Source organism: Tachysurus fulvidraco, chromosome 20, assembly GCF_022655615.1.
Source record: "Tachysurus fulvidraco isolate hzauxx_2018 chromosome 20, HZAU_PFXX_2.0, whole genome shotgun sequence".
NCBI classification, from domain to species: domain Eukaryota; kingdom Metazoa; phylum Chordata; class Actinopteri; order Siluriformes; family Bagridae; genus Tachysurus; species Tachysurus fulvidraco.
The window spans coordinates 7,699,333-7,724,475 of NC_062537.1; the positions used below are offsets into that span (position 1 = coordinate 7,699,333).

A 25,143-nucleotide genomic window follows, 5' to 3' on the forward strand; every position below is an offset into this window, starting at 1 on the left:
ATCCTAATCTTCAAAAAAAAAAAAATTTTGTTTGACAAGTTGGTGTGGTTAACTTTCTTGGCCAACTAACATGCCTTTTTAGACCGGTCTTTGTAAATTTTTTTTTTTTTTTTTTTTTTTTTTTTTCTTTCTGCCTATTGGTGTAAAGCTTAAGTTTTCAAACCCTAACTGCTGTTAACTATAAATTTGAAGTAGCTTTTATTGGAAAGGTGTTTTAACTGACATTAGAACTACTAACCGACTTAAGCCACTTATATTGTTACATGAGTGACTAAAACCCAAAGCAGTGTAGGAGATGAAGGGGGGGGGGGGGGTATGTCTCCTTAAACCCGAATCTGTCCTGTAGGACATAGAGATTTATCCTCCAGAGGTGGCTGAATTTGTAATGACCAAGCATGTACTGTATAAAATGGTTTTCTGTTCCCCCTTCACAAAAGGGGAAGCTAGGTCTTGTTAATGCTTTAAGCATTTTTCTTTCACAGGTACATAGTGAACACCACCAATTCCTTTTTAATGTTTTATTTACTGGTACCTTTTTATACAAGGTTGAAATTTAAAACAGTCCCAATATATCTGAATTGACCGCATTTTCCTTCTTTGGCACTGAATATGGACGAATTGGCGCCCTCTAGCGGCGGTTTGGGTCTGTTGTCCGCACCACAGTTTGTTAAACAGGCAGCGCCTTCAGCATGCGGCTGTAACAAGGGAAAAGCCACCTGAGTAAGCTATCATTTCTCTGACCTGGTATGGTTTTATTTATTTTTTCTTAAACACGTTAAGCCTTGTAGAACCTTTTATTACATATGTATGGTTAAGATTATTTTGTTTATTAAATTATTCTTAGGATTTGATTGTATTCTGTAAACTTGATATTAACTTGTCTGGAACAGCACACAGAAAAAAAAAACAGTTAAATATTGTCAATACTCAATAGACCATAGATAGACTGAAGACAGCCTTGATAGAAAGTGGTAACAAATAAATCTCCCTCTTGTCTTTGTACCTCTTTAAAATACAGTTCCCGGTCCTCAGGCAAGACTAAACTTTATGATGCACCTTTAAATCTTTGCTCTAAAAGGCAACCAGGGTCCAGTTATATACCTTATTAACTAGCTAAAGGTGAACCATATCCACAGGGAAAAGGACAAAGTTGTAAAAGATAAGCGTATTACTCAAAGGGAGGTACAATTTCATAAGCTACCTTTTAAATTTATTATTATTATTATGGTGGTGGTGGTAGTGTTTGGGTGTTTGAGGAAGTTATATCTGGAAGCCCTGATCTGTCTTCTGCATCCTTCGCATAATTAGAGAAATGTGACACTTGTCTTTCAGGTAAAACAAGCTGCCATGAATTGTTAGTTTAGTTTTGTAAAAGAAATAAACAGTTTTGTGTTTAATGTTCAGCTGAATTTCATTATGACAGGGATGGTGTTATTATTTATCACCTTTTCTACTTGATTCTTTTGAAATCCACAACTTAAGTCTCCTTGGTGTTCAACGTGATGCACTTATATAAATGTCAGCTAATGTTTTCAGGACTATGTAAGCAGGGTGTCTGTGCATTTCCTCACATTCAGTCTCTGATTTCTTCTCTCTTAACATCGCATGATCTAAATCACAATCCTGAAACCATCCTAGCATGAAGATATGGAAGCTACTAAACCTGGTACGCTACAAATCATACAGTGGCGCTATCAGAAAGCACAGGAATGCCTCAATGCAGGAATTCTGGAGGATAACATGGGAAATAAAGACCGTGCAATTGCTCTGTACCGACTGGGAAGACGACACGTCCTCCATGGCCTGGAAATGGCCTTTGACCAGAATGTTGCCCAGCAGATTCCAGTGAAGATGAATGAAATGCTTAGCTGCATCACCACTCGGCTGACTTTCCTTGAGTCCACTTCAGGAGCCTCTGGTACCCAGAATTCCTATCCAGTCCCATTACAATCCCTATCAACATCTAGCAGCCATAAGAAACAAGTGCTTGCTTCAAAGCCTTTAGGTGGAGCTCAGTGTCTTCCACACTCACCTGCCATGGCCTCTGATGTGCCCAGGGATCTGCCACCAGCCTACACCCCACAGGCCACAGATGGATGTGTTTCCATTTCTCAGCACAATAATGTGACCTGTCCTTCCCCACCAACAGCAGAGCTGGTTTACCACAGTAAAGATGTTCTATTTTTCCTTCCTCATGGGGTACAGATATTCTTTGTTACACCAAATGGGCAAGTCAGTGCTCCGTCATATCCAGGTTATCTGCGCATCATCCTGAACAGCAGCCAGCATTACGATAACGATGATACCAATAACACCAGACATCCTCTAGCTTACCTGCAGGTGAGCAAAGTCTTTTTGGCCTTGTTTATACTTAAGGCAGTACTAATATGTGCATATTTCAAATCAAGTTAAGAAGCTTTTATTATCATTTCAACCATATACAGCTGATGCATGGTGAAATGAAACAGCGTTCCTCCAGGACCATGGTGCTACATAAAACCAGCAACAATAAGGATAAAAAAGTGTATAATTAACTGAGGTTATTCTTTCAAATAGTAGATGTGATTAAATATGCTCATTCTCTCCGGTAAAATCAGAATTACTTGACCAGGTAATACATGAGAGATTTTACCTCAGATAAGATGAAATGTTAAAGACACACTTGAATCTTGAAAATGTTAACATTCTGAATATGTGTGTGTGTGTCTGAAAAGAGGTTACTAATAACTAAACTGGATAAACACACAGGAAACGGACAAGCGGAAGCAAAAATGTCTTCCTGTGAATGCTTCTGAGACTTTAATTCACTGAAGAATCTTTGTGAAACTCATTTTAGTTTCATTTTGAACTTTCTTGTTTGGGTGGTTTCCAAAACAGTGTCTTTTAAGTGATATTGATTGTACCACTGATTTGCTTTGACTAGTTGCTCATGTTTACTATTCAGATTAAAGGCAGGGCAGCTAATGCTGTTCTACAGCACTACTCTGGGCTAGATGGTGGTTGTTCTGTGAGGAACTGCTGTTTTGCTGGTGGTCAGGGCTCTGGCATTGTGCTGCATTGGCACTTTTCCCTTTTGAAAGCCAGGTGTCCACTGCACCAGTTGAATCCGGAACCCCCATCAAAATACCACAAACAAATACACAAATGGACATCGCTAGTCTCTAACACTTTCTGTCTACCTCACACACACATCCACACACACAACCAGCAATATCTCACGAATACAAAATACTCAAACTGTGTCACCCAGCATTGCTTTGTTCTCTGTGAGCCCTCTGGGACAAAGCCACATTCCGCTGAATAGAGGACCTGAACTTTCAGTTCAGCAAGTAAACATTTTTAAATGTTTCAGTTTGAAGACTAAGGTATTATTATAGATAAGGTAGATTGCAAGGTTTTAAATAAACATGTGTGACGGAAGTGAACACATCAGTGTGTTGTGTGCAGGTATGTGATTGGCACTACCCCCTGTTTCCAGACTTACCAGTCCTGCTTAGTGACACGGGTGTGTTCACATTCTCTGATACCATGGCAGCCGAGCCTGGGTCCTGCGTTGGGGTTGTGTTGTCAACCGAGCTGCCTGCAGGGGAAAGAGCTCTTTTTCATGAACATATCTCCATATTTACACAGCTTAGAGTTCAGGTAACAACTGCATGACACAATGATATAAAGCTTCTACTTCAGCCTTTGGCATATGAAGTACACAAAACATATGTTACACTCAGTAGAGTGATACTGTTTTAAAGCAAGAGAGCTCAAACATTTTGCAGCAAATGAAGCCTTTAAATGCAAAATAGATTCTACTACTGACTCACTCACAGATATGCTGTAGTTTATGAGCATAATCCAATTATTCAGGTACACGTCTTTAGATTTTCTGCACTAATGTCCTTGCTATCTATTCATTAGGTTTACATTATGTTAATGTTATTTGTAAGCAGACAGTCTTTGAGTTAATGAGATTTGGATTAAATTTATTGTTACAACAAAACTCTCATCATATATACATCACTCATGAATAACATTAAAACCACCTTCCTAATAGTGTCCAGTTCCCCCATGTCACCAAAACAACTGACTCATTGCATCATGAACTCTACAAGAACTCTGAACGTGTGCTGTGGTATCTGTTAGCAGCAGATCCTTTAAGTCCTGTAGGTTGCAAGCTGGAACCTTCATGGATCTGACTTGATGCTTGATCACATGCTCATTGTATTTGCTTTGGATGATGGACAGGAGTCCACATGGGTATTCTAACTAGTTCACTGGTTGTTCTTCCTTGAAACACTTTGTTAGGTACTAACCACTGTATCCCATAAGTTTTGTAGATGCTCTGAGCCAGTCGTCTAGCCATTACAATTTGTCCCTTGTGTTGCTCAGATCTTTAAACTTGCCCGATTTTCTGGTTTCCAAAACACAATCTTAGTGAACTGCTTGTTCAATTGGCATTATATCCCAGCCCTTGACAGGTGTCATTGTAATGTGACAGTTATTCACTTTACCTGTCACTGGTTTTAATGTTATGGCTGAACATGTAAATAACAGAGTTGATTTGTATTTTTGTCACTAAAATATATAAGAAATTTAATTAATTACTACAGAAATTTCAAAAAAAAAGTGTACATGAAAATGTAATTGACGTGTAAATGAGCGAGTGCCTCAGAATAATTTTCTTTGAAAAAGTTATAGGCAAATATTTTGATATGAGAATTATACTGAAAACTATGGTTATTGGGTTTATATTTTTATTTATTACCTTTTACCAAAACAAGTAGCACAGATGCCAGTTGGAAGCCAGTATGTTATACCTTAGAGCCCAGTTATGTGTTATACGCATATCTTTGTATACTGCTGACAGTCATTTTAATCCAACTGAAGTCTGCAGAGGATAATGGAGCAGATGAGGCAACGGGCAGGAAAATTAACCTGAATGCAAAGACTCACATCAATCCTTCAGAGAACACAGCAGATGAGAAGAATTTACCAGGATGGAGTGAGAAGATGTCGAAGAGCATCACAGCAGGTTTGCAGCCCTGAATAAAAACTATCCATGTCCATATTCAGTGCAAAAACTTAAAATCTTTTGGTGTTAAAGGTCATTTAGTAAATATCTGGCCTTGTGGTTATCATGTAGACATCCCATCCACCTCTTAATCACTTTTGAACCATGGCAGTTGAGTGGTTAGGGCTCTGGACTACAGATTAAATGGAATAGAAACTCAGGCATCTCTGGAAATGCATTGTGTCGGTTTTTTCTTTAATGTAAAATCAAGAAAAACAAGAAACATTGGAGAAGGACTGGATTTGCAAGATAATGTTCATGTAAAAAGTTGTATATTTATCAGCAGGAGGCAGTGTGTGTCCAAATGACACCCTGCAGATGGTTATATTTCTAGTCCACTAGGAGACACTCTTTCTTTTTGAATTGGACAAATCATGATGTAGAAAATACCAGTGTCTTATTACAAACCAAATGATACATTTCTTAACTTAAAAATAATGTTATAATAAAGTATCTTACAGTTTTGGTTGTAGCATGATATCTAAGCACATGCTAATTCTACATGCTCAGGGGCTTCATGGCTCAGTCGGGGCCTTGTGCAGGGAGCAGAAGCCACAAGTAAAGCTATCCACACTGGAGCAATAAAACTACGTGAACACATCACTCCAGAGGAAACACCAGCTGTGGTCAGCCCTAGAGTCACCACAGGCCTGAGTGCAGCTCAGCAGGCTACTGGGGGAGCTGTCAAAGTGAGCCGATTTCTGGGTAAGTGTCAGGCAAGGATGAAAGTCTGTTGAAGCTGGATTAGCACCTCGTTATACAGATTGAGACCTGCTGTAACACAAGGACTGTCTAAGGATGATAGAATGTAGATCCAGATTCAGAATAAATGTCTTACAACGTTCTACTTCCTATCACTACTAAATAAGGCATAGACTACTGATCACTGTGTTGAAATGGAGAAGGCTCTATTTCGCTAGTAGGACTTGCAGCTTTACCAACACTGGAATTTGAGAACAGATGTGATACTGCAGAGCTCTGCACAAACATGCTCAATAATATGTTTTGTAAAGTATTATTGTATAGTTACAGAACAATTCATGGCCCCATTTATACTTGACATTCATTATACCATACATTTTATGTATATAATTAACAGTATCTGGATAATAAATAATCCGGTCTCCTCATTGCTATACTAAATATTTCATTCTTGTCCCAACTGTGTAAAGTTGTAATTAGATCAAATGTTGCCTACAATATGCAAAACCTTAAGGATAATCAGCTGTTCACTTCAACATTATCAAATCATTTATGGTGGAAAATGCTTTTCACTGAAAAGTATCAGTAAAATGCTTATAACCAATGCCCTGGAATACCCAGTTTTAGCTTGATTAAAATGTAATGCTGCTTGATTATAAGGCTTTAAAATCGTATAACTTTTTGTTAGTTAATGGCCTTTCAACTGTGGTTGGACGTGTTGGGAAGGAAATAACACCTCATGTCAAGAAACATGGCAGCAAACTGATTCCAGAATCACTAAAAAGTAATAAAGATACCTGCACCAACATGACTGGAGCCAAAGTAGTAGCTGCTAGTAGCTTAAAAGGTGAGAAATTAAACTATTATCATATTTACTATTGCTTTTAGTTTCTTAATTTCCAGATGAATGAAGCATTTAAATCTTATCCATTGCTTATTTACTTTAGGTCTCTCAACCATATGGTCTGGTTTGGAAACCGCAGCAAAGATAATTGGTAAAAGTACAACCTCTGAGACGGTGCTGACTGTCAAACACAAGTAGGTGTTATTTAATGTAATTCTCCATTATTTATCTAAACTAAGGTATTCTGACTATCAGTTTCTCATAAAGCACTATTGATCTTTCCTCTTGACTCTATCCTCTAAAATATTTAACCTTTTAAACAGTTGCGCTGTTGGGAAAATGCTTTCATCTTTCCTCTTGATTTTTTCCCCCAGATTTAGGGGTTTAGAAGGCATCCTGGATTCCCCTAGCAGCAGTTAACTGGTGGCTGGAAATAACACTAATTTAAATCTGTAGACTGATTCATTAATGACTAACACTGCTTTTAAGTGCCTTATTGTCTGGTACATTTTGCCATTCAAAGGTTACTCAACAGGTGACTGGTTTTACTGAGGAGCCCCTGCTGTAAGTTAAGTGCAATAAACACAATGAATACAGTAATCTGTTTGTTTCCTCTTATTATTCCACTATTGACTTTCATGCTGCAAATATCACATAGCGTTTTTCTGTGTAAGGATCCATTATGACTTTTTCATTTCAACACTAGTATACCTTACTCACAGGTTAATTACTTGTTTTTTTCTGTTTATGCATGACTGCCAATTTAGTCTGTCCAATTTCAAGATACACTTGGCTGTGTTAAAATACTGTTTGACATGCCCTTGTCGACTTTCCCTCAACCATATCAGGAGCAACTTTTAATATACACTATATGGCTAAACACCTGACAACACATTTGTGTAGCTCTTCCCCACACTTTTGCCACAATGTTTGAAGCACACATTGGTCAAGAGTGTCTACAGTTTCCCTTCACTGGAACTAAGGAGCACAAACCTGTTTCAGCCTGACAATGCCACTGACGAGGTCCATAAGGTCAGAGTTGGGTTGGAGTTTAAGAACTTGAGTGACCTGTGCAGAGCCCTGACCTCAACCGTACTGAGCACTTTTTGACAAGCTTACATGTTGGCATATTAATTAGCCAGAAAGCCAGATTTTTTTCTTTCCACTGTCATCCAGATTATCTGTAAAGCTGCTTTGTGGCAATATCCATTGTCAAACAAATACAAAATTCCTTTTAATATAATAGATCACTAGCCACAAAATCACTTAGCACACTTTGTATTTGTGAAGGTCATTCCTTGTAAGTTAACACTTCACATGACCGAGTAAGCAATTCTGTATCTCCAATAATGTATAATACCTTCAGTAATGTGTAATAATGTACCTAGATGTTCTGACCTGGTCTTGGTTTTGTGTGATTAAGATATGGCAATCAAGCCAGCCAGGCTACAGACTCTGCTATCCAGTCCATGACCAATGTGGGAATCACAGCCTTCAACATGGAGAATCTAGCCCTCAATGCTGTACTGAAGTGTGCAGGCAATCAGATGCCAAAAACTTCAACTGTAGAAGACCAAACCAAGAACCCAGAAAAGAGAGCTAAGGGAGATATGTGTGAGAAAAAATAAAGCTATTTGCTCCTCTGTCCATTTGGAAGCAATCAAGCAAAGCACAAACAATATACTTGTACCAAATACACACAACTTTAATAATGAGAATAAAATGTTTACATACTATTACAATGTTTAAAAGTATTCCAGAAAATGTTATTTCTTGTATTCTCCATCCTTCACTGTCAGATTACATAATTGCTAGTACAATTATTATTAATTTGATGATTGTTGTTAATCTTATTCTTCATGATCAAATCCTAGACATTTGGAGGTGGGAACAATAATTACTGCATCTGTGCCTGAAATTCAGTATGATATAATTGTTGATTATTGTTTCTACTATTAAATATATCTATTTTTTTTATTCATTTAATAAATTTTGTCATTCTCACTGGTCTGTGTTTATAGGAATCAGACACCTCAAATGCAATTTGGAGTAAACAAACATAGTTAAAATAATTTTACATTTTGAAATAGAACAGTTTATATACATATTTAAGATTACTGCAGTAAAGTTGGTTTGACATTCACATATACTCTGACTTCAGTATCTACCATTTTATGTTAAGTGTCCAAAAAGAAATTTTATATGTATGTCACAGTGTAATTAACATATACAGTAGCTACCTTTTGGTTTCTTTGTTTGTTTGTATATTAAAAATGGCTAAATTGTAAATATTGTATGTGCGTTGATCTGACTGCTGAATTACTTCAATAAGGACAGAAGTTGGGGGCACGGTGGCTTAGTGGTTAGCACTTTCGCCTCATACCTCCAGGGTCGGGGTTTGTTTCCTACCTCTGCCTTGTGTTTGCAGAGTTTGCATTTTCTCTCCTCGGGGGTTTCCTTCGGGTACTCCGGTTGCCTCCCCCGGTTCAAAGACATGCATGGTAGGTTGATTGGCATCTCTGGAAAATTGTCTGTAGTGTGTGATTGTGTGAGTGAATGAGAGTGTGTGCCCTGCGATAGGTTGGCACTCCGTCAAGGGTGCATCCTGCCTTGATGCCCGATGACACCTGAGATAGGCACGGGCTCCCCGTGACCCGAGGTAGTTCGGATAAGCGGTAGAAAATGAGTGAGTGAGTGAGTGAGTGAGGACAGAAGCTGATTCTGCAAAGATGGGTTGTCACAAATTGATTTTTAAATTAAATTTTATTTGGGGAAAATTTGTAATAGCTTCTTAGTATTTGAGATTAGTGTTCCCAAAGAAGCCGTGCCATATTTGTACCCTTCTTTTACAGTTCTTTTTCATTAGTAATTTTATTTAACTTAACAATTAAACATATTACTCTGAATCAGCTACTACACTACCATCTCTAGAGTATACTGTACCTCTTATTGTACTATTTTTATTTGGGGGAAAAAATATTCAATAGCTTCTGTACAGTGAAATGTCTTGATCCAATCCATCGTCTATATCCGGGGTCTCCAATCTTATCAGGAAAGGGCCAGTGTGGGTGCAGGTTTTCATTCCAACCAAGCAGTAGCCACACAAGAGTCTACTAAAAGCCAAGAACAGCTGATTAAACAGGTGGAATCAGATGTGGCTTCTGCTTGGTTGGAATGAAAACCTGCACCCACACCGGCCCTTTGTGAATAAGATTGGAGAACACTGGTCTATATAATGTTACACTATATACCAAGTTTACTGTTACTGAATTTTTTTAATTAATTCAGTAACTATTTTATTTATTATGTATTAATTTAATTTCTGATTAAATTAAATTAGAAATTAATTTAAAATACAAATTAAAAAAAGTTGAACCTATTGATCCACAACAACTTGTTTAATATTCTGCACCTTGTGTCAGATATATACAACATTAGTTTAAAGGTCACTGAAGTTTCATAAATTTTTATTTTGAAAAACATGAAATAGATTCTGAACATTTAGGCTTATTGTAAAAAAAAAAAAAAAAAGCAAGTTGAACAAAACCAGACCCAATTGCAGGAATAATATAAATAAAGCAGTAAAATAAACAAAGTAAAACACTAGGGGGAAAACTAAGATATGAAACAAGCTACAAGAAAACATAAACTGGTGACCACCATGTAACAAAGACACAACAAGAGCTCAGCAAAACAAACACAAGACAACAGGTATAAATAGGGGAGGTAATTAGTGAAACATAAGGATCAGGTGTGCAGAGGCAGGAACAGGCTCTGGATGGGGTGGGGCAAACACGTGAAAACAAAAACAAAAGCGCATGGCACAAGACATAAACAAACCCTGCTGGCATGCTCCCTGGAGTTTTGGCAGAGAAGTATCCATGCTGCCCATGAGTGCTACAGCTTTGGAAAATTCACCTATCGTTTTGACATGAAAACAATTGACATTTAAATTATTTGCATGTCCATTAAAAACCAGGGGAAACACAAATATGCTCAGTTCCTCAAAACCAAAAAAAAATATGTCTTCTATTTTCCTGTTAGAAAAAGTTCAAAAGATAGTGTGTATGTTATTAGAAAAATACTGAAGTTGTCTGCTTTTATTTGAAAGCTTTTTCTTTAATATTTAATTATTTAATTATTAATATTTTTCTTTCAATATTTAAAATATTGAACTATAGTGCTTTATTGCATACAGTTAGTGGTATATAATTTATAGTTTGTCTGCATGGCAATTTTGCAGTTAGTACATAAATAAGATTACTATTTAAAACAAGTTCTATACAACATAATTAATGTTGATTAAAATAATAATAATGTTAAAAATAATTTGTACTCGGGTACAAACTCATGTATTTGTTTGATTCAGTATTATTTTAAAGTAGAAATGTAAGTGAAATTTTTCAGTAAGCTTTTCCCAAAAGTGCTGTTTCTTATTATGTTACTATGAGCTGTATTAAATAGATTTAAATTAGATTTAAATTAGATTTGTAAAGTTTGTCATGACAAACTTTGATGTTGGCTTTGTGTTGCGTGTATTGATATATCACGTCCATTTTGTGGTAATTGTTTGTTTTGGGAGCGGGGCTGCACGTGACGTCACGCGACGTCATTTTGTGGTACACAATAGCCAATCAGAAAATAGTACTATTGTATCTGGATAAGATTTAACAACCAATGAAAAAAGCATATCCTGGAATTGTTCAGCATCATCCTCGTTCACCCACAGAGAAAACCACTGGAGCTGCGAGCATCACTTTGAGCACAGGAGTCATGATCTGTTACAACAAATTCACTCAACTTTTTTGACACAAACAATGACATTTTGACTGCTGAATGTTTCCCAGATAATCAGCATCAGTTTTTCACGGTTGTCTGTAACTTAGCCAACAGTTTTACAGCCTGTTCACTGACAACACCTGCTCAGAACAAGGGGCACCCCATTGTTGTGTTTGGGTGGAGGGTTGGAGATGTCACACTCACCTGTCTTCAAAACCTGAGAGCCCTGCAACATAATTATTGTCAGTTGCAAATTTTACCTTTATATGTGTAGGCGATATTTGTTTGGAGAGCCTTACATTCCACAGCTCTCTTGAAAAAAGATACTCTTTTCGCACTTTTATGACGCTCCCTAACGATTCAGCGTCGCGAGATAAGGAACTCTGGGGTATGTTGTGAAAGGGTTCAACGTTCCTGCGCTCTTGACCGGAAATTCCTGAATGTCTTATTATTTTATTTAAAATATTTACTTTAATTTATAATTATTTACGTTTGTATACAAAATTAACTGTAGCGAGGCCACACCCCCAGAATGGTACAGTCCGTTTCCATAGTTACGGCTTAACGGTCAGCACGCGACTTTACAAATGTTGCCTTTAGTTTAGTTTTTAAGTCTGATTTAATGATGGGAGACTCTGATATAAGCAAATATGATCTAGCGCGATTGCAGGCTGAACTCGAACAGGAGAAAGAGATCAAGTAAGAATTATTATCCTGGTTTAACTACTTACTCATAATATACTTCTATTATGTATAGAATAGATATAACCATCTAATACAATGCACATCCTTTTAAGAGAGATGCTGAAAGAATCTGTTTGTGACCTGAGAGGCACCTTGGCTGATTTAGAAGAGCGAGTGAACAGTGTGGACGGTGAAGGTGTGTAAACTGAATCAAATCATCTAACAGGCCTTATTAAACAGGTGATGTGTGGAGAAACGTGTTTATCCCCGTTGGCTCATTGGATTGGGTGAAGAACAGGGTAACAGTGTTCTGGTGATCTGAAATAAGAACAATTCGGTGAGTTTTTCTTAAAGGTTAAATGACTTGAGGATTTGGGTAAATCATAAAACCCTCTTTGTGCACAGGGAATGAATGGAGAACCAGATATGAGACCCAGCTGGAGCTTAACAGACAGCTGGAAAGACAAATTGGAGTTGTACAGGAGCGGCTGGAGAGCCTACGTGGAAATCCTATGGGTACAAAATGTTTATAAATCCATTCATACATTTATACACTGTACATTTTATTTTATACAATACTTTCATTTTACTATGTTCTCCAATTTATTTATTTTTATTATAAATAAAATATTTTGTAAGAACACAATAAGGCTTGAAGTGCTTGAAAGTTGGAGCACAGGGCTAAGAGTTTTTTTCATCATATATATTCTACGACATAAATTGTGTGTATTTTATGTAATCCCTGTCAAATCTAGCATATTTTTTATAGGCTTAAGAATGGTTGTTTAAATTTAAATTCTTGCACTGTCAGGCTGCCACAGTTTAATCTTTAACCCTCAACTGTATAAAATAAGATAAATGTAAATTCACTCTGGTTAAATTGGGTCTGCCAAATGCAAACAAAGTTACTGACTATTGTCCATCTGTTGGCGGTCACAAATCTACTTCACCCATCTAAAGAAATTTAATATTGTTTAGTTTGCTGAAACTTGCAGAAAATATTCATGACACTGTATACTTGCAATCACTAAGCCACTCTCTAAGCTAATTACCATTTTGTATTTCTTAAAACGATCCATACATTTTTTTTATTACAAACTGGATGTTGTAAAATAGAAGGCCTGTATTATTTTGAGCAACCATTTTAATTGTTGGTTCTTTCCAGCTCCAAGTTTCAGCTAATAAGTTTATCTGTGTGGGCAGTATTTGGCTGAAGCTATTTATAGTTTATGTGAAGCAAGATGCTGAAATCAGGTGGCTCATGCCACTTGTTTTACACTTTTCCTTTTTGATGCTAACAAAGCACATCAGGGATCTCATTGTTTAAGGTATAGATAGGGAGATGAAAGCAAAAGAATTTCCTACCATAAAGCACTGCTGGGAAGATGTATGGGGCTCCAGTGTGACCACCGTGTCCTTCTAAAAATGACAAAAGGAAGAAAAATGAAAAAAAAAAATCTGATCATGGAGCCCTGCCAAGAGACCTACAGCAACATTAAAGGAGCTTAAGAAATGTACTCCAATGAGACCCAGGTAGAACATTCTGAACATAATTCTTAAAGATTTAAAAAACAAGACAAATGTAGATAAAGCTCTGACACAATTTACTTTGGATTCATTTAAATGCTTTACAAACATAGTGTTCCCAGGGGGGGTATAGACCTTTTCTATCCACTGCAGACCATTGTCTCTCTTTATTTGAAAGGCATGAAGAAAAACAAAATTTTTTTCTATTAATAATTTTTTATCTGAATACTTACAGTGTATGCAGAAAATATATAGATTACTAATATTTTTTACCCACCAATCTACACTTAATCTCCCATAATAGTGTGAAATGGGAAAAAAAACAGTTTTAGAGATTTTATTTTTAGTTTAGTGCTGTTTTTGCTGCCAACCATGTTTAACTGTAGGGATGTTATTAGCCAGATGATGTGCAGTTTATATATTCAGCAGATATAGTGCTTGCTGTTCAGTCCAAAGAGTTGCAGTGTAAATTGTGGTCCTTAAAAGGCCCTAGTGTCTGCCTTTAAAAACTATGCAAACAGGATAGACCTGACCCAAATTTGGTTTGCTACAAATAAGAGGTCTGAATAAGAGATTTCAGTTTTTGATTCTTAATTTTTTTTAAATCTCAAAAAACATTTCATTTAGTTAGATTGGTAGGTAAAATTCTATTCAAAATATCAATTCAAAATCAAATGCATAAGTGTGTAAAAAATATGTCTTTTTTCAGATCGACTGGCTTCAGTTCGTTCATATGATGACATGACAGTGGTGAGTTAAAATGTGAAATATTGCAATATTTCTGAACATCATCCTAGACTATAGGACCTAGAGATTCATAAAATCACCCAGTCTATTATATCCTTTATTTGGATCTGGTTAATTTTTTTCTTCTTTCTGACCTTTGTTATATTCTGTCAATTTGAGCATATCAATTATCAATTATTGTACTGAGACCTCAAAAATTGTCTTATTTAGTGTACATCAGTCAGTTAATGTGGGAATAGAGAATGTCTTAGAAGATTTCATAATTGAACCACATTAATACTGTGTGAATTAATTACATTCATGCGCATAATTTAAACAAATAATTAGAAACTTAAATTAAATTAGTATAAGTAATTAAATCACATTTTCTTGAGTAATTTAAATGTGTTATATGTTCCTGTAAATATGATCAACCAAATATTCACTTTTATCAGTGTAGCCAAAATCTCAAAATAATTAAAAATAGGTAATATTTAAATCTGCAGATCTGAACATCTGGAAGAAGATTGCTGAAGAACCAAGATATTTTTAGATATACTCTTAGAGTTTAAACTTTAATATGTTTACAAGCTGATGTGTGCATTAAGTCAAGATTTTCTTTGGTTAAGTTTGTGCAGCTGATTAAGATTTGAGTGTTGTTAACTTTCTGTTAATTTAGCATTAACATTAACTGTCAAGAAAGCACTTTAAACTTAAACAGGCAACTGTTTGAAAGCTCAGGTATAAAACTATAAACTAAATGATTTATAAAGCTGATCAAGAATTCATATTCATTGTACTGAATAAACTTACCTAATTCATTATGTTCATTTAATAATTTTGCTTTCTGTCCAAGCTAATTCTGTTTCAGGAATGTCCAGTCTTAAAAAACATGGCTGTTGTGGGTGAAAATTTTGAACCAAGCAGATGACACAAATGAGCTTGTTGAAAGCCAAGAACAGTTGATTAATCAGGTGGAATCATGTGAGGCTCATGTTTGATTAGGGATTAATTAAGACACAGCAGGAGAGAAATGATCATTGTCCACTCAGACTATTTGACTACCATTTAACTGACCAGTAAAAACCTCCAAAATCATTGACTATTTGATGACAATCACTAAGTAGTCTAGAAAACAGCACATTCTTGGGCACAGGCCTTCTATTCCCTTATGTGAAAACAGTTATTTGAATGGTGTTACAGGATCCATTGCATTGTCTAATCAGCAAAAACATTTTGTTAGTGAATACTAGATGGGTCAAGTCACCAGTAAAGGTGTATGTGATGGCAAAAGCATGTTGTCACAGCAATATGAATGATGTCATTCTGTGGGCTCAACGTTATTAAGCATTATTAAGGCAGAGGTGCATTTACAGTTTCACAAGGCCGTGGCTGTTGCACAAAGTGTGGCTGTTGTCAGAACACTGTTCCAGTTAGTCCTAAGGTGTCTAGATTCCACATGAATCAGAGGTGACTTGGTGAAAACTTGGTTTACACTTCTACACATATATCCTGCAGTGCTTTGTAAATTTGCTATCATACCATATCATCCAGATGAGCAGAGGTAATTAAATAAAATAAATAAAATAAAAAATAAAAAATAAATATGCACAAGTAACACAAATTTCCAAACCTTTATACTTTTTTACCAGGCAGAACTAGAACGAGGCAGCCCATAAATTCTCATAAACTGTGTGTGTGTGTGTGTGTGTGTGTGTGTGTGTGTGTGTGTGTGTGTGTGTGTGTGTGTGTGTGTGTGTCCAGTGACAGAACAACAGAAGGAAACACACACATTTCATACCAGGCATGCTGAACAGAAAACCGCACACCGGTCAACGTAAAACGTGTGTGTGCGTGTGTGAAAACATGCAGAAACAAACTATTTCACCAAAAAAAAAAAAATCACTCAGTGATGTCACTATTAAAGTTCACTGTGTGCCATTGCCGACGGTTTGTGCTACTACAGTAACTAACCCGTCCCGCCTCTGAGATGGAGTATGGTAACGTGACGAGACTGCACAACTACGTTTGATTGGTGAAACACAGTCACGTGGTAGAGCCTTAGCGGAAGTTTCTCTCTCTGTCAAAAAAAAAAAACATTAAAAATGATGCGTAGAATACCAAAGAGGTAAAAAGAAAAGTAACGAGCTCATTGTAGCCTAATGTAGCGGAGTAAGAGTACAGTTTCTTCTTCACAAATCTACTCAAGTAAAAGTAAAAAGTATAGTGATTTAAAACTACTCCTAGAAGTATCTTTTTTCAAAAGCTTACTCAAGTAAATGTAACGGAGTAAATGTAACTCGTTACTACCCACCTCTGCAGATGGGGATGGGTTCCTTGCAGTTTGGTTTGTCTAAAACGTTCATGTTGTAATCTCCTTGCCATTGTTGCCTCTGCATCTGTTGCTAGTGGTGGCTCAAGCGGTTAAGGCTCTGGGTTGTTGATCGGAGGATCAGGGTTCGCAAGGCTACGGGGGTGCTGTATCATGGCGTACCCTGTGCTCTGACCCCAACTTTCAAAGTCTATGTAAAGAAAGAATTCTACTGCACAGTGAAAAAACACAACCACATTTATGTACATAACTAGCATTCATGTTTAATTTGCCTTATACCTCTGCTTTCCTCAGGACACTTTGAGACACCAACTTAAACTTTTGAGCACCAAAAAGAGTAGCTTCCAAAGTCAACTTCTGGAATCCCGCCTGAGAATTGAACAAGAAGGAAAGGTACATTCTTATTCTCTCCAGTAATAACTTCAGGGTGCTTGTGGACATTAACATATGGTGTCTTTTGTTTCCATTTTTAAAAGGCATACCAAAAGGCCTATGATGAGAGGCGAGCTTATCTTTCAGAGATTGCAAAGGTGAACATCTGTTATGAGATCTGTTATATCTATAAAATAACTGCTGTTTTATTATAGATTTTAGTATGAAGTATCATAATTATCAATTTTCTAAACATTTTGTGAATTTTATTCCATCTCTGATTTTATTCTACATAAATATAATATTGAAAGATTTGGTGCTGATCCGTAGGCTACATGGTACTGATGTTATATAGATTTTAAAATGACATACGTTTTTGTTTGTCTCATCAGGTCTCCTCTGCTTTTGATTGGACAAGAAAGCAGCAGTTGTCCCAATCCCAAAAAACTGACCCTAGTCCAGCAAAAGGGTAAAGTTTTACAGATGCATCTTTGAAATAAACTTTATAAATGCATAATAATGTAACAGTTTTAAAACCTGGATTCAATCCATAAGAGATGCATCTTTGTTTAGTATCTGATGCAATGTCAATTATTATAAAATTATACAGTAATGCTCCAACAGAATGAAAAGATATTTATAAGCCAAACATACAGAATGCACCTTAATCCTTGTGTGGGGATTACATTTTTATATTCATGGAAAGATCTTTAAAGGTTTTAGTGTGATTAAGTGTTTGTGCAGCATTAAGTAAGTCTGTGTTTTATCTTTATTTTTCACTACTTAAGCACTTGTAAAATGTTAAAAGGTACGGAGGCAATTCCTACTGGACACGTCATAGATCACACAGATATAAATACAGATGTCACTTCAGATAGTATTCCTCCTGAAACACAGTTAGCTGACAAGTCTTTGTTATTGACGACTACCCAAAATGAACCTTTTTCCAAAAACACACTAAACTTGCCATCTTGAGCTAAAATCAAGGAAAACCGGGCCTCAGCATTTTTATATAGATACGGAAGGATGTTAATTTCTAAATTGTATCATACACCTGTTTGAAGTCATCAGCTCTTTGTTTTTGATTTTTTTTCTGTCACCAAATTGTATGTGTATATATGTATAGCCTTATCAACCACAGACAAACCCTAACCCTAGCAATTTTGTCATATTTTCATAGTGCTCCAGTGACGTTGAGGCATGATTTAAAGGGAAAGAGAACTGTAGCCAGTACAGTCACGCAGACTCGACTGGCGAGATTAAAGCGCTGACCAGAGATGTTCTGCACAAACACAAAAAAATCATGAAGGAAATATATGTTTTTTCTTTTTTTCTGATAAGTCTCTGATTTATGATCAATATCCACATATATAAGCATACAGGTGCTGGACATATAATAAGAATATCAAAAAGTTATTTATTTGATCTATTTCACTAATTCCATTCAAAAAGTGAAACTTGTATATTATGTTCAATCATTACACACAGACTGATATTTCAAATGTTTATTTAATTTTTTTCTTAAATTTAATCAACAAAATGAAAAGAAATTAAAAAGCATTTATTTTTATAGTGTATTTGATACAACAGTGGAAAACCAAAAGGAAGTTTGTAGGATGGTTTACAATGTTTCTTCTATGGCTTTATACACAGTTTATTATATTAACACGCATAACAATGAATGATTTTAGGTGAAGTAGATAAGTGATTTACTGTGTTACTAATAACCGTAGATATCACAAAGGTAGAACAGAATTATTTTTATACTATTTGCAATTATGTTTGTCTTGTAGCTAGACATTTCCAGCATGTTGTTAGATTATTGTTCTTATAAATGATAAACTAACCAGGCAGCTAACATTGACTCATATTATCACATGGACAGTGCCTAATCGCGTGCTTCCTTCTCCAAGCACAATATTCCACAAAAAATTCCAGTGTTTGCTGCTTCTGGTCAACTTGTAGGCGTTATGTGTGTCAGTGTTTTCTAAATCTCTATAAACTGCCAAATAATGCACCACATGTACACTTATTTACATACAAATATTTACTCAATTATCTAATTTTTCAACTCCTCCTTTATAATAATATTTATATCATAAATATTTCAAAGGTTTTGATGCAATCTCTAAAAACACATTATGTATGTATTACACCATCACTGTATTTATAATGTTACACAATTTATACAATTACAGTTAATAGGAAATTGACAATGTACATGTTTGTACATTTAATCTGCATTCATGTTTGCTATAAATCTGTTCATACTGAATGTTTTATACCAATATTTTAATAAAAAAAATCTTACATTTTAATATTTTGTTAAAATCTTTTTGGTTCAACAAATCTCTTATTTCCCTTTTCCACCTCAAAGAACTGGGTGCTGGTTCAGAGCTTGAACCACAAACTTGGTTCCACTGACGAACCTTCTAAGAACCGGTTTGCCTTTCCACCGGCTAGAGAGCCATCACAGCACCGAGTGTGACGTTACTGTATACGTGTCACGTGTCCCTGCAACTTAACGCAGCAGCAACAAACATCAACGATGGCAGATGTTGCTTTACTGTTAATGCTCATGGCTTTGTGAACCTACATTGGCATCCAAACGTGGCGAATAAAATGTGTACGTACAGCTCCATGTAATTTGTATAAATGGAGGTTGTAATCGATAAAGTACATAATGTTATTTTATCATTAACACTGAAAAAAGTTAGCCTTAGCATGTAGCTACCTACTATCATGTGTGCTGATAATGTATCATATTGCGGTGAAGTAAAAATGTATTAAACATTAGTATACTTAAGGTACATGATCAAATGTGCTAACAGTAGCCCCGCCCACAGCCCCGGACACATGCGGTTCTTAAGTCTAGACCAGCAACGTTTTGGTGCTACTTAAGAACCACTTTTCCTGGTTCAGCTTTGGCGGTCGAAACAGAAAGAACTGGTTCTAAATTAGGCTCTGGCTCCGAACCAGCACTCAAACTGCCTCGGTGGAAAAGGGGCATTAGAGCCACTGACCGACAGACCAGCAAACAGGGTTTAAAAACTGATCATCGTATAGATTATTTTCCAACTAAACAGAAATGACATATGATCATACAACTATAAATCATTCATGACAAATTAAACTGCTTATATGCAGCCTTATATCTAATAAAAGATGCTGTATGCAATGAGGTCATCAAGGTAAACTTAGTGCTGCAGAATATGCAATTCTGTACCTTTGCTGCAGGGAGAGAATGGGATGAACCTGCACTTAAGGCAGCATATCAGAGAGTTTTTTGTGGCATATCAAAGAGCTTCCAACTCACAGCCGATAACCCATACAAGTGGGCCAAGCCAAATTAAATGACGTGGAAAGGAAAGACTATTACAACTTTGGTGAACCAATTCACCACTTACTGGAGTGTCAGTAAGTACACCAGTCCCACCAAATACAGAACAACATAGCGGCTAGGAAGACCATCCCTCACCCTAAAGACCAGGTACTCTGTCTAACCATGGCTGATGTGAGGAGAACTCTAAGTAGATTTAACCCACGGAACTCTGCTGGACCAGACAACATTCCTGGTAGTGTGCTCGGGGAATACACAGAACAGCTAGCGGATGTCTTCACTGATATCTTTAACATTTCCCTGTGTAGCGCTGTTGCTCCTATGTGCCTCAAAACAACCACCATTATTCCCATGCTATAGAAGTCTACAGTGTCCTGCCTCAATGACTATCCTCCCGTCACACTCACACCCATCGTGATAAAGTGCTTCAAGAGGCTTGTCATGAGGCACATCACTGGGCAATGCTTTGCCACTATCCTTCATCTGGCCCTCACCTACCTGGACAATAAGATCACATTAGATTAGATTGAACTTTATTGTCATTACACAAGTACAGGGCAACGAAATGCAGTTTAGGTCTAACCAGAGTGCAATAGCAGCAAGTGCAGGATATATAGTTTTTACAAGATTTAGATAAGTTAAATAAAATGGTAATATGGAAGTGATTTACAGATGTGTGTGTACTATGAACATAATACACAGATGGCTATAATTATAACTGAAATTTACAGAAGGATGTAACAGAATATATGGCTATTGCTATAAACAGTAATTTACAGATGTGTATATACTATGAATATAATATACAGGTGAATATATATGTGCTATGAATATAATATATGGGTGAATATATATGTGCTATGAATATAATATACAGATAAATATGTATGTACTATGAACATAATATAAAGATGAATATATATGTACTATAAATATAATATGCAGATGGCTATTGGTACAAACTGAAATTTACAAAATGGTATAAATGCTATAAACAAAATATATGGCTATTAGTATAATGTATTGCTGTTACTATAAACAGAAATCAGGTCGATATATATATACAATGGTAAGGCAATGGTGAGCAGCAATGCAAAAAAAAGCAATTAGTGCAATAACGTCCATTTGTGTAAACAGTCCATTAGCACAATAACGAAGTGTGAGGGGGAAAATGTAACAATGTATGAAGGACAGTAGGATCAGTGAGGGGCAGAGTTCAATAAAGAGACAGCTCTAGGAAAAAAGCTGTTCTTTAGTTGGCTGGTCCTGGTCCGGAGGCACCTGAAACGCCTGCCGGAGGGCAGAAGTGAAAACAGGGGTGGGATGAGAGGAATCCTTAAGAATGCTGCGAGCTCGGCGCAGACAGCGTTACTTCTGGATGTCCTCCATGGCGGGAAGTGGAGTCCCTGTGATCGCTGGGGGGTTTTCACCACCCGCTGCAATGCCCTGTGCTCTGCAATAGAGCAGCTCCCATACCAGACTGTGACACAGCTCATCAGGATGCTTTCTATTGCACAGCGGTAGAAGTTCACCAGGATATCCGAGGAAAGCTTATTTTTATTTACTGTCCTCAGGAAAATTATTGTTGGTGATGAGACCGATCACTGTAGTTTCATCTGCAAACTTGATGATGGAGTTAGATCCATTCACAGGCCTGCAATTGGAGGTGAAGAGGGAGTAGAGGAAGGGGCTCAGCACACAGCCTTGTGGTACACCAGTTTTGAGTGAGATGGTGTTTGAGCAGATGGAGCCTGATCGTACCTGCTGGGGTCTGTTGGTCAGAAAGTCCATAATCTAGTTGCAAGTTGTGGTGTTAATGCCCAGATCTATTAATTTGGCTATTAACTTGGATGGAATGATGGTGTTAAATGCTGAGCTGAAGTCAACAAACAGCATAAAGATACATATGTGTGAATGCTGTTCATAGTCTTCAGTTCAGCATTCAACTCAATCAACCGTTAACACCTCACTGAGAAGTTGAGCCTGCTGGGCCTGAACACCTTCCTCAGTAACGATCCCGATCCAACTGGACCTCAGTCAATCTGGATCGTGAACAGCATCTCCAGCACCACCACACTGAGCACTGGGGCCACTCACTGCTGTTCACTCTGCTGACTCACGACTGTTTAGCAATGCGCAGCTCGTCAAGTTAGCTGATATTTAGGAACTCACAACTAGACTGTGCAGTAGTTTCTTCCCTCAGGCCATCAGGCTTCTCCGGAAACAGAACTGAACTATACCAAACACACACACTCACACCCAACTGTGTGAAGTACACTGGACTGTACAAATCAATCACTCAACCAATTGCTGTTTTTGCACATTAAATTTTAAAACCTCATTTAACTGCTGCTACTACATAAATTTGAATGTTTACAATTGTTTCACAATGTACTTTATAATACAATATGCATACTGGTCAGCACTATTTGTGTTCTTTGTGTATTTTGTTTGTAGTGTTTTATATTGTCTGTTTGCACTGTCTTTGTCTCACACGTGGCACTTTATGTGGCAAGAACTTAAGTCCTTAGCTCTGTATTGTTTTTATGTAACTTTGTGTCGTTTTATGTAGCACCATGGTCCTGGAAAAAATTTCTTTTCATTTCACTGTGTACTGCGTCAGCTATATATGGTTGAAATGACAATAAATGCTTCGTGACTTGACTCTTGACTTTGTAGGAACCAAGCCCCCACGTAATTACATATATCCACTCTCCATGGCTGAGCACAAAGCTATGATGGAGTACACTGTAGAATCACTTCAGAACAGCCCGAATATACACAAAATTCAAATAACAAATTCAAATAACCACATATCATAAACATAAAATATTTGTTTATAAAAGTGAAAACTCCACACAAACGTGGACTTCCTGCCATGCACATATCCCACACACCCCATTAGGAAGATGAGAGACACAATATTATGAACTGGCCAACTAAGAATGGCTGTCCACTAAAGATATCTGAAACACCCTGATGTTTGGCAGCTGGTCTCACTGACAAACTCCAGTACTATGAACACCCTGCAGCCTTTGTACATGTTCACCACACCCTCTCACAAGGTCATTTCAGGGTTTTTTTCCCCATAGACTTGAATGGGGAATTCTTAAAACTTGTTTGTTCTCTCTGTAGATGTAAAGGACACTCTCAGTACATGTAACTATCAACTCCACACTATCAATCCAATGATTACACAATTATTGGCCTCCAGTCAGTGCACTTTTGTCCAAAAGTATTGGCACCCCACCGGGTATTCACGTGACGTCATGTGTAGCCCTGCCCACAAAAAAATGTTCTATGCAGTATAATAGTAAGTAGAATTCCATAATGACTGCAGTTTTGACATCAAAACGCTTAGTAGTCACTTTTGTCCAAAAGTATTGCCACCCCACCGGGTATTCATGTGACGTCACGTGTAGCCCCGCCCCCCAAACAAGCGAAATAAATTTTGCACAACATGGACGTGTCATATATCAAAACACTCAGCCTGATGAGGGGAACTGCCTCAAGCGTGTTTTGGTCACGTCACATCACTCAGCACGATGAGGTGAACTTGCCACTTGCAAGCACCATTCACATTTTCATCAGGAAATGTACCATTCTAGTTCAATTTGCTATTACCAAGGTTTGCTAAAATATTACTTTGGTAACCGACATATTTTTTAGATTAAGTAAATTAAAGGGGCTGAGAATTATTTTCTCCTCTTTGGTAACAGTTAAATGTTACAGTCTGCTAACAAAGTCCTTCCTGCAAAAAGAATGTGCCTTAGATCATAATGTATTCAAAAAAAGAAGAAAAGAAGTTTGATGGATTCTGGAACTTTAGGTTTTGTAACTTTTAGTATGAGAATCCACATTTTTATTTCCTGCATTATTAATCAACAATTTCTGTCATTAACATAGAGTGATTCTCATTTTCTCTCAGATCAGATGATCTGCTGTGGTGAGCTGAAAGAACATCATCTTTATATGGTATGTCATTTCTGATCCATATATAAAAGGTTTTAGGCAGGTGTGAAGAAATGCTAGAAATGCTAGAAATGCGAACACTTTCAAAAATATATATATTAATTGTTGGTCAAGTCAAGAAGCTTTTATTGTCAATTCAACCATATATAACTGATGCAGTACACGGTGAAATTAAATGTTTCTCCAGGACCATGGTACTACATAAAAACCACATAAAGCTACATAAAACAACACAGAGCTGGAGCAAGTTATGTCCTAGCCAAATAAAGTGCAACCAACAGTGTGAGAAAAAGACATTGCAAACCAACAATATTAATCACTACAAGACAAAAAGGTGCGGCAGTAGCACACAGCAGCCACTCTGGATATTATAATATACAGTATGCATATTATAATATCCAGAGTGGCTGCTGTGTGCTACTGCCGCACCTCCATCTTGTTGATAATCATCATCAATTTCTTATGTACAGTTTGAACACAATAATTAACTTAAGATAAACTTTACTTCTAAGATGAGATTGTGGAAGCCAGTTTCAAGTCACAGGTCATACACAATGGCAAAACTGAAAACACAGCACCAAGAAACAAGGAAGTTATCCTGCATAAGCAAAGTCTCTCCCGGGCATTTCAAAGTAGAGTAGGTTAGATTTAGACAAAGATTTCAAAGTAGACTAGTTAGTATGTTGTGCTATTCAAGTTATTTTGAAGGGGCAAAAAGAAACAGGCAATGCTGAGGACTGTATATGCAGTGGTAGGTCAAGGAATCTTAATGCAGCAGATGAAGTACACATCATGCTTGCTTA

At 36.8% G+C, this 25,143-nt stretch overlaps 2 protein-coding genes across 3 annotated transcripts; both read left to right on the forward strand.

Moving 5' to 3' along the window:
- Positions 1-95: 95 nt before the first annotated feature.
- Positions 96-8,834, forward strand: sparta (spartin a). Of its 2 annotated transcripts, none has more exons than XM_027139284.2 (8): positions 96-744; positions 1,639-2,340; positions 3,448-3,642; positions 4,879-5,023; positions 5,573-5,767; positions 6,453-6,611; positions 6,712-6,802; positions 8,032-8,834. In XM_027139284.2, the coding sequence occupies exons 2-8, from the start codon at positions 1,648-1,650 to the stop codon at positions 8,234-8,236; spliced, it is 1,683 nt and encodes a 560-aa protein (XP_026995085.1). In that variant the 5' UTR covers positions 96-744; positions 1,639-1,647; the 3' UTR covers positions 8,237-8,834. The 2 variants fall into 2 exon arrangements, with proteins under 2 accessions (XP_026995085.1, XP_026995102.1); XM_027139301.2 differs by lacking the exon at positions 8,032-8,834 and adding an exon at positions 6,983-8,013.
- Positions 8,835-11,540: 2,706 nt separating this feature from the next.
- On the forward strand, positions 11,541-18,362 carry ccdc169 (coiled-coil domain containing 169). The gene is made up of 8 exons (XM_027139310.2): positions 11,541-12,086; positions 12,185-12,267; positions 12,477-12,587; positions 14,308-14,348; positions 16,951-17,049; positions 17,133-17,186; positions 17,421-17,497; positions 18,209-18,362. Exons 1-8 carry the CDS (start codon positions 12,010-12,012, stop codon positions 18,297-18,299), a joined length of 633 nt encoding a protein of 210 aa, XP_026995111.1. The 5' UTR covers positions 11,541-12,009; the 3' UTR covers positions 18,300-18,362.
- Positions 18,363-25,143: the final 6,781 nt, after the last annotated feature.

Bases quoted from the DNA above. Each gene is read 5' to 3' on its own strand.
- ccdc169 (XM_027139310.2), top strand. From the start codon at position 12,010: ATGATGGGAGACTCTGATATAAGCAAATATGATCTAGCGCGATTGCAG. The intron at 14,349-16,950 runs GTGAGTTAAAAT...TGCTTTCCTCAG, and splicing joins CATATGATGACATGACAGTG to GACACTTTGAGACACCAACT. The intron at 17,050-17,132 runs GTACATTCTTAT...CATTTTTAAAAG, and splicing joins GAATTGAACAAGAAGGAAAG to GCATACCAAAAGGCCTATGA.
- sparta (XM_027139284.2), top strand. From the start codon at position 1,648: ATGGAAGCTACTAAACCTGGTACGCTACAAATCATACAGTGGCGCTAT. The intron at 5,768-6,452 runs GTAAGTGTCAGG...ACTTTTTGTTAG, and splicing joins CAAAGTGAGCCGATTTCTGG to TTAATGGCCTTTCAACTGTG. The intron at 6,612-6,711 runs GTGAGAAATTAA...TATTTACTTTAG, and splicing joins AGCTGCTAGTAGCTTAAAAG to GTCTCTCAACCATATGGTCT.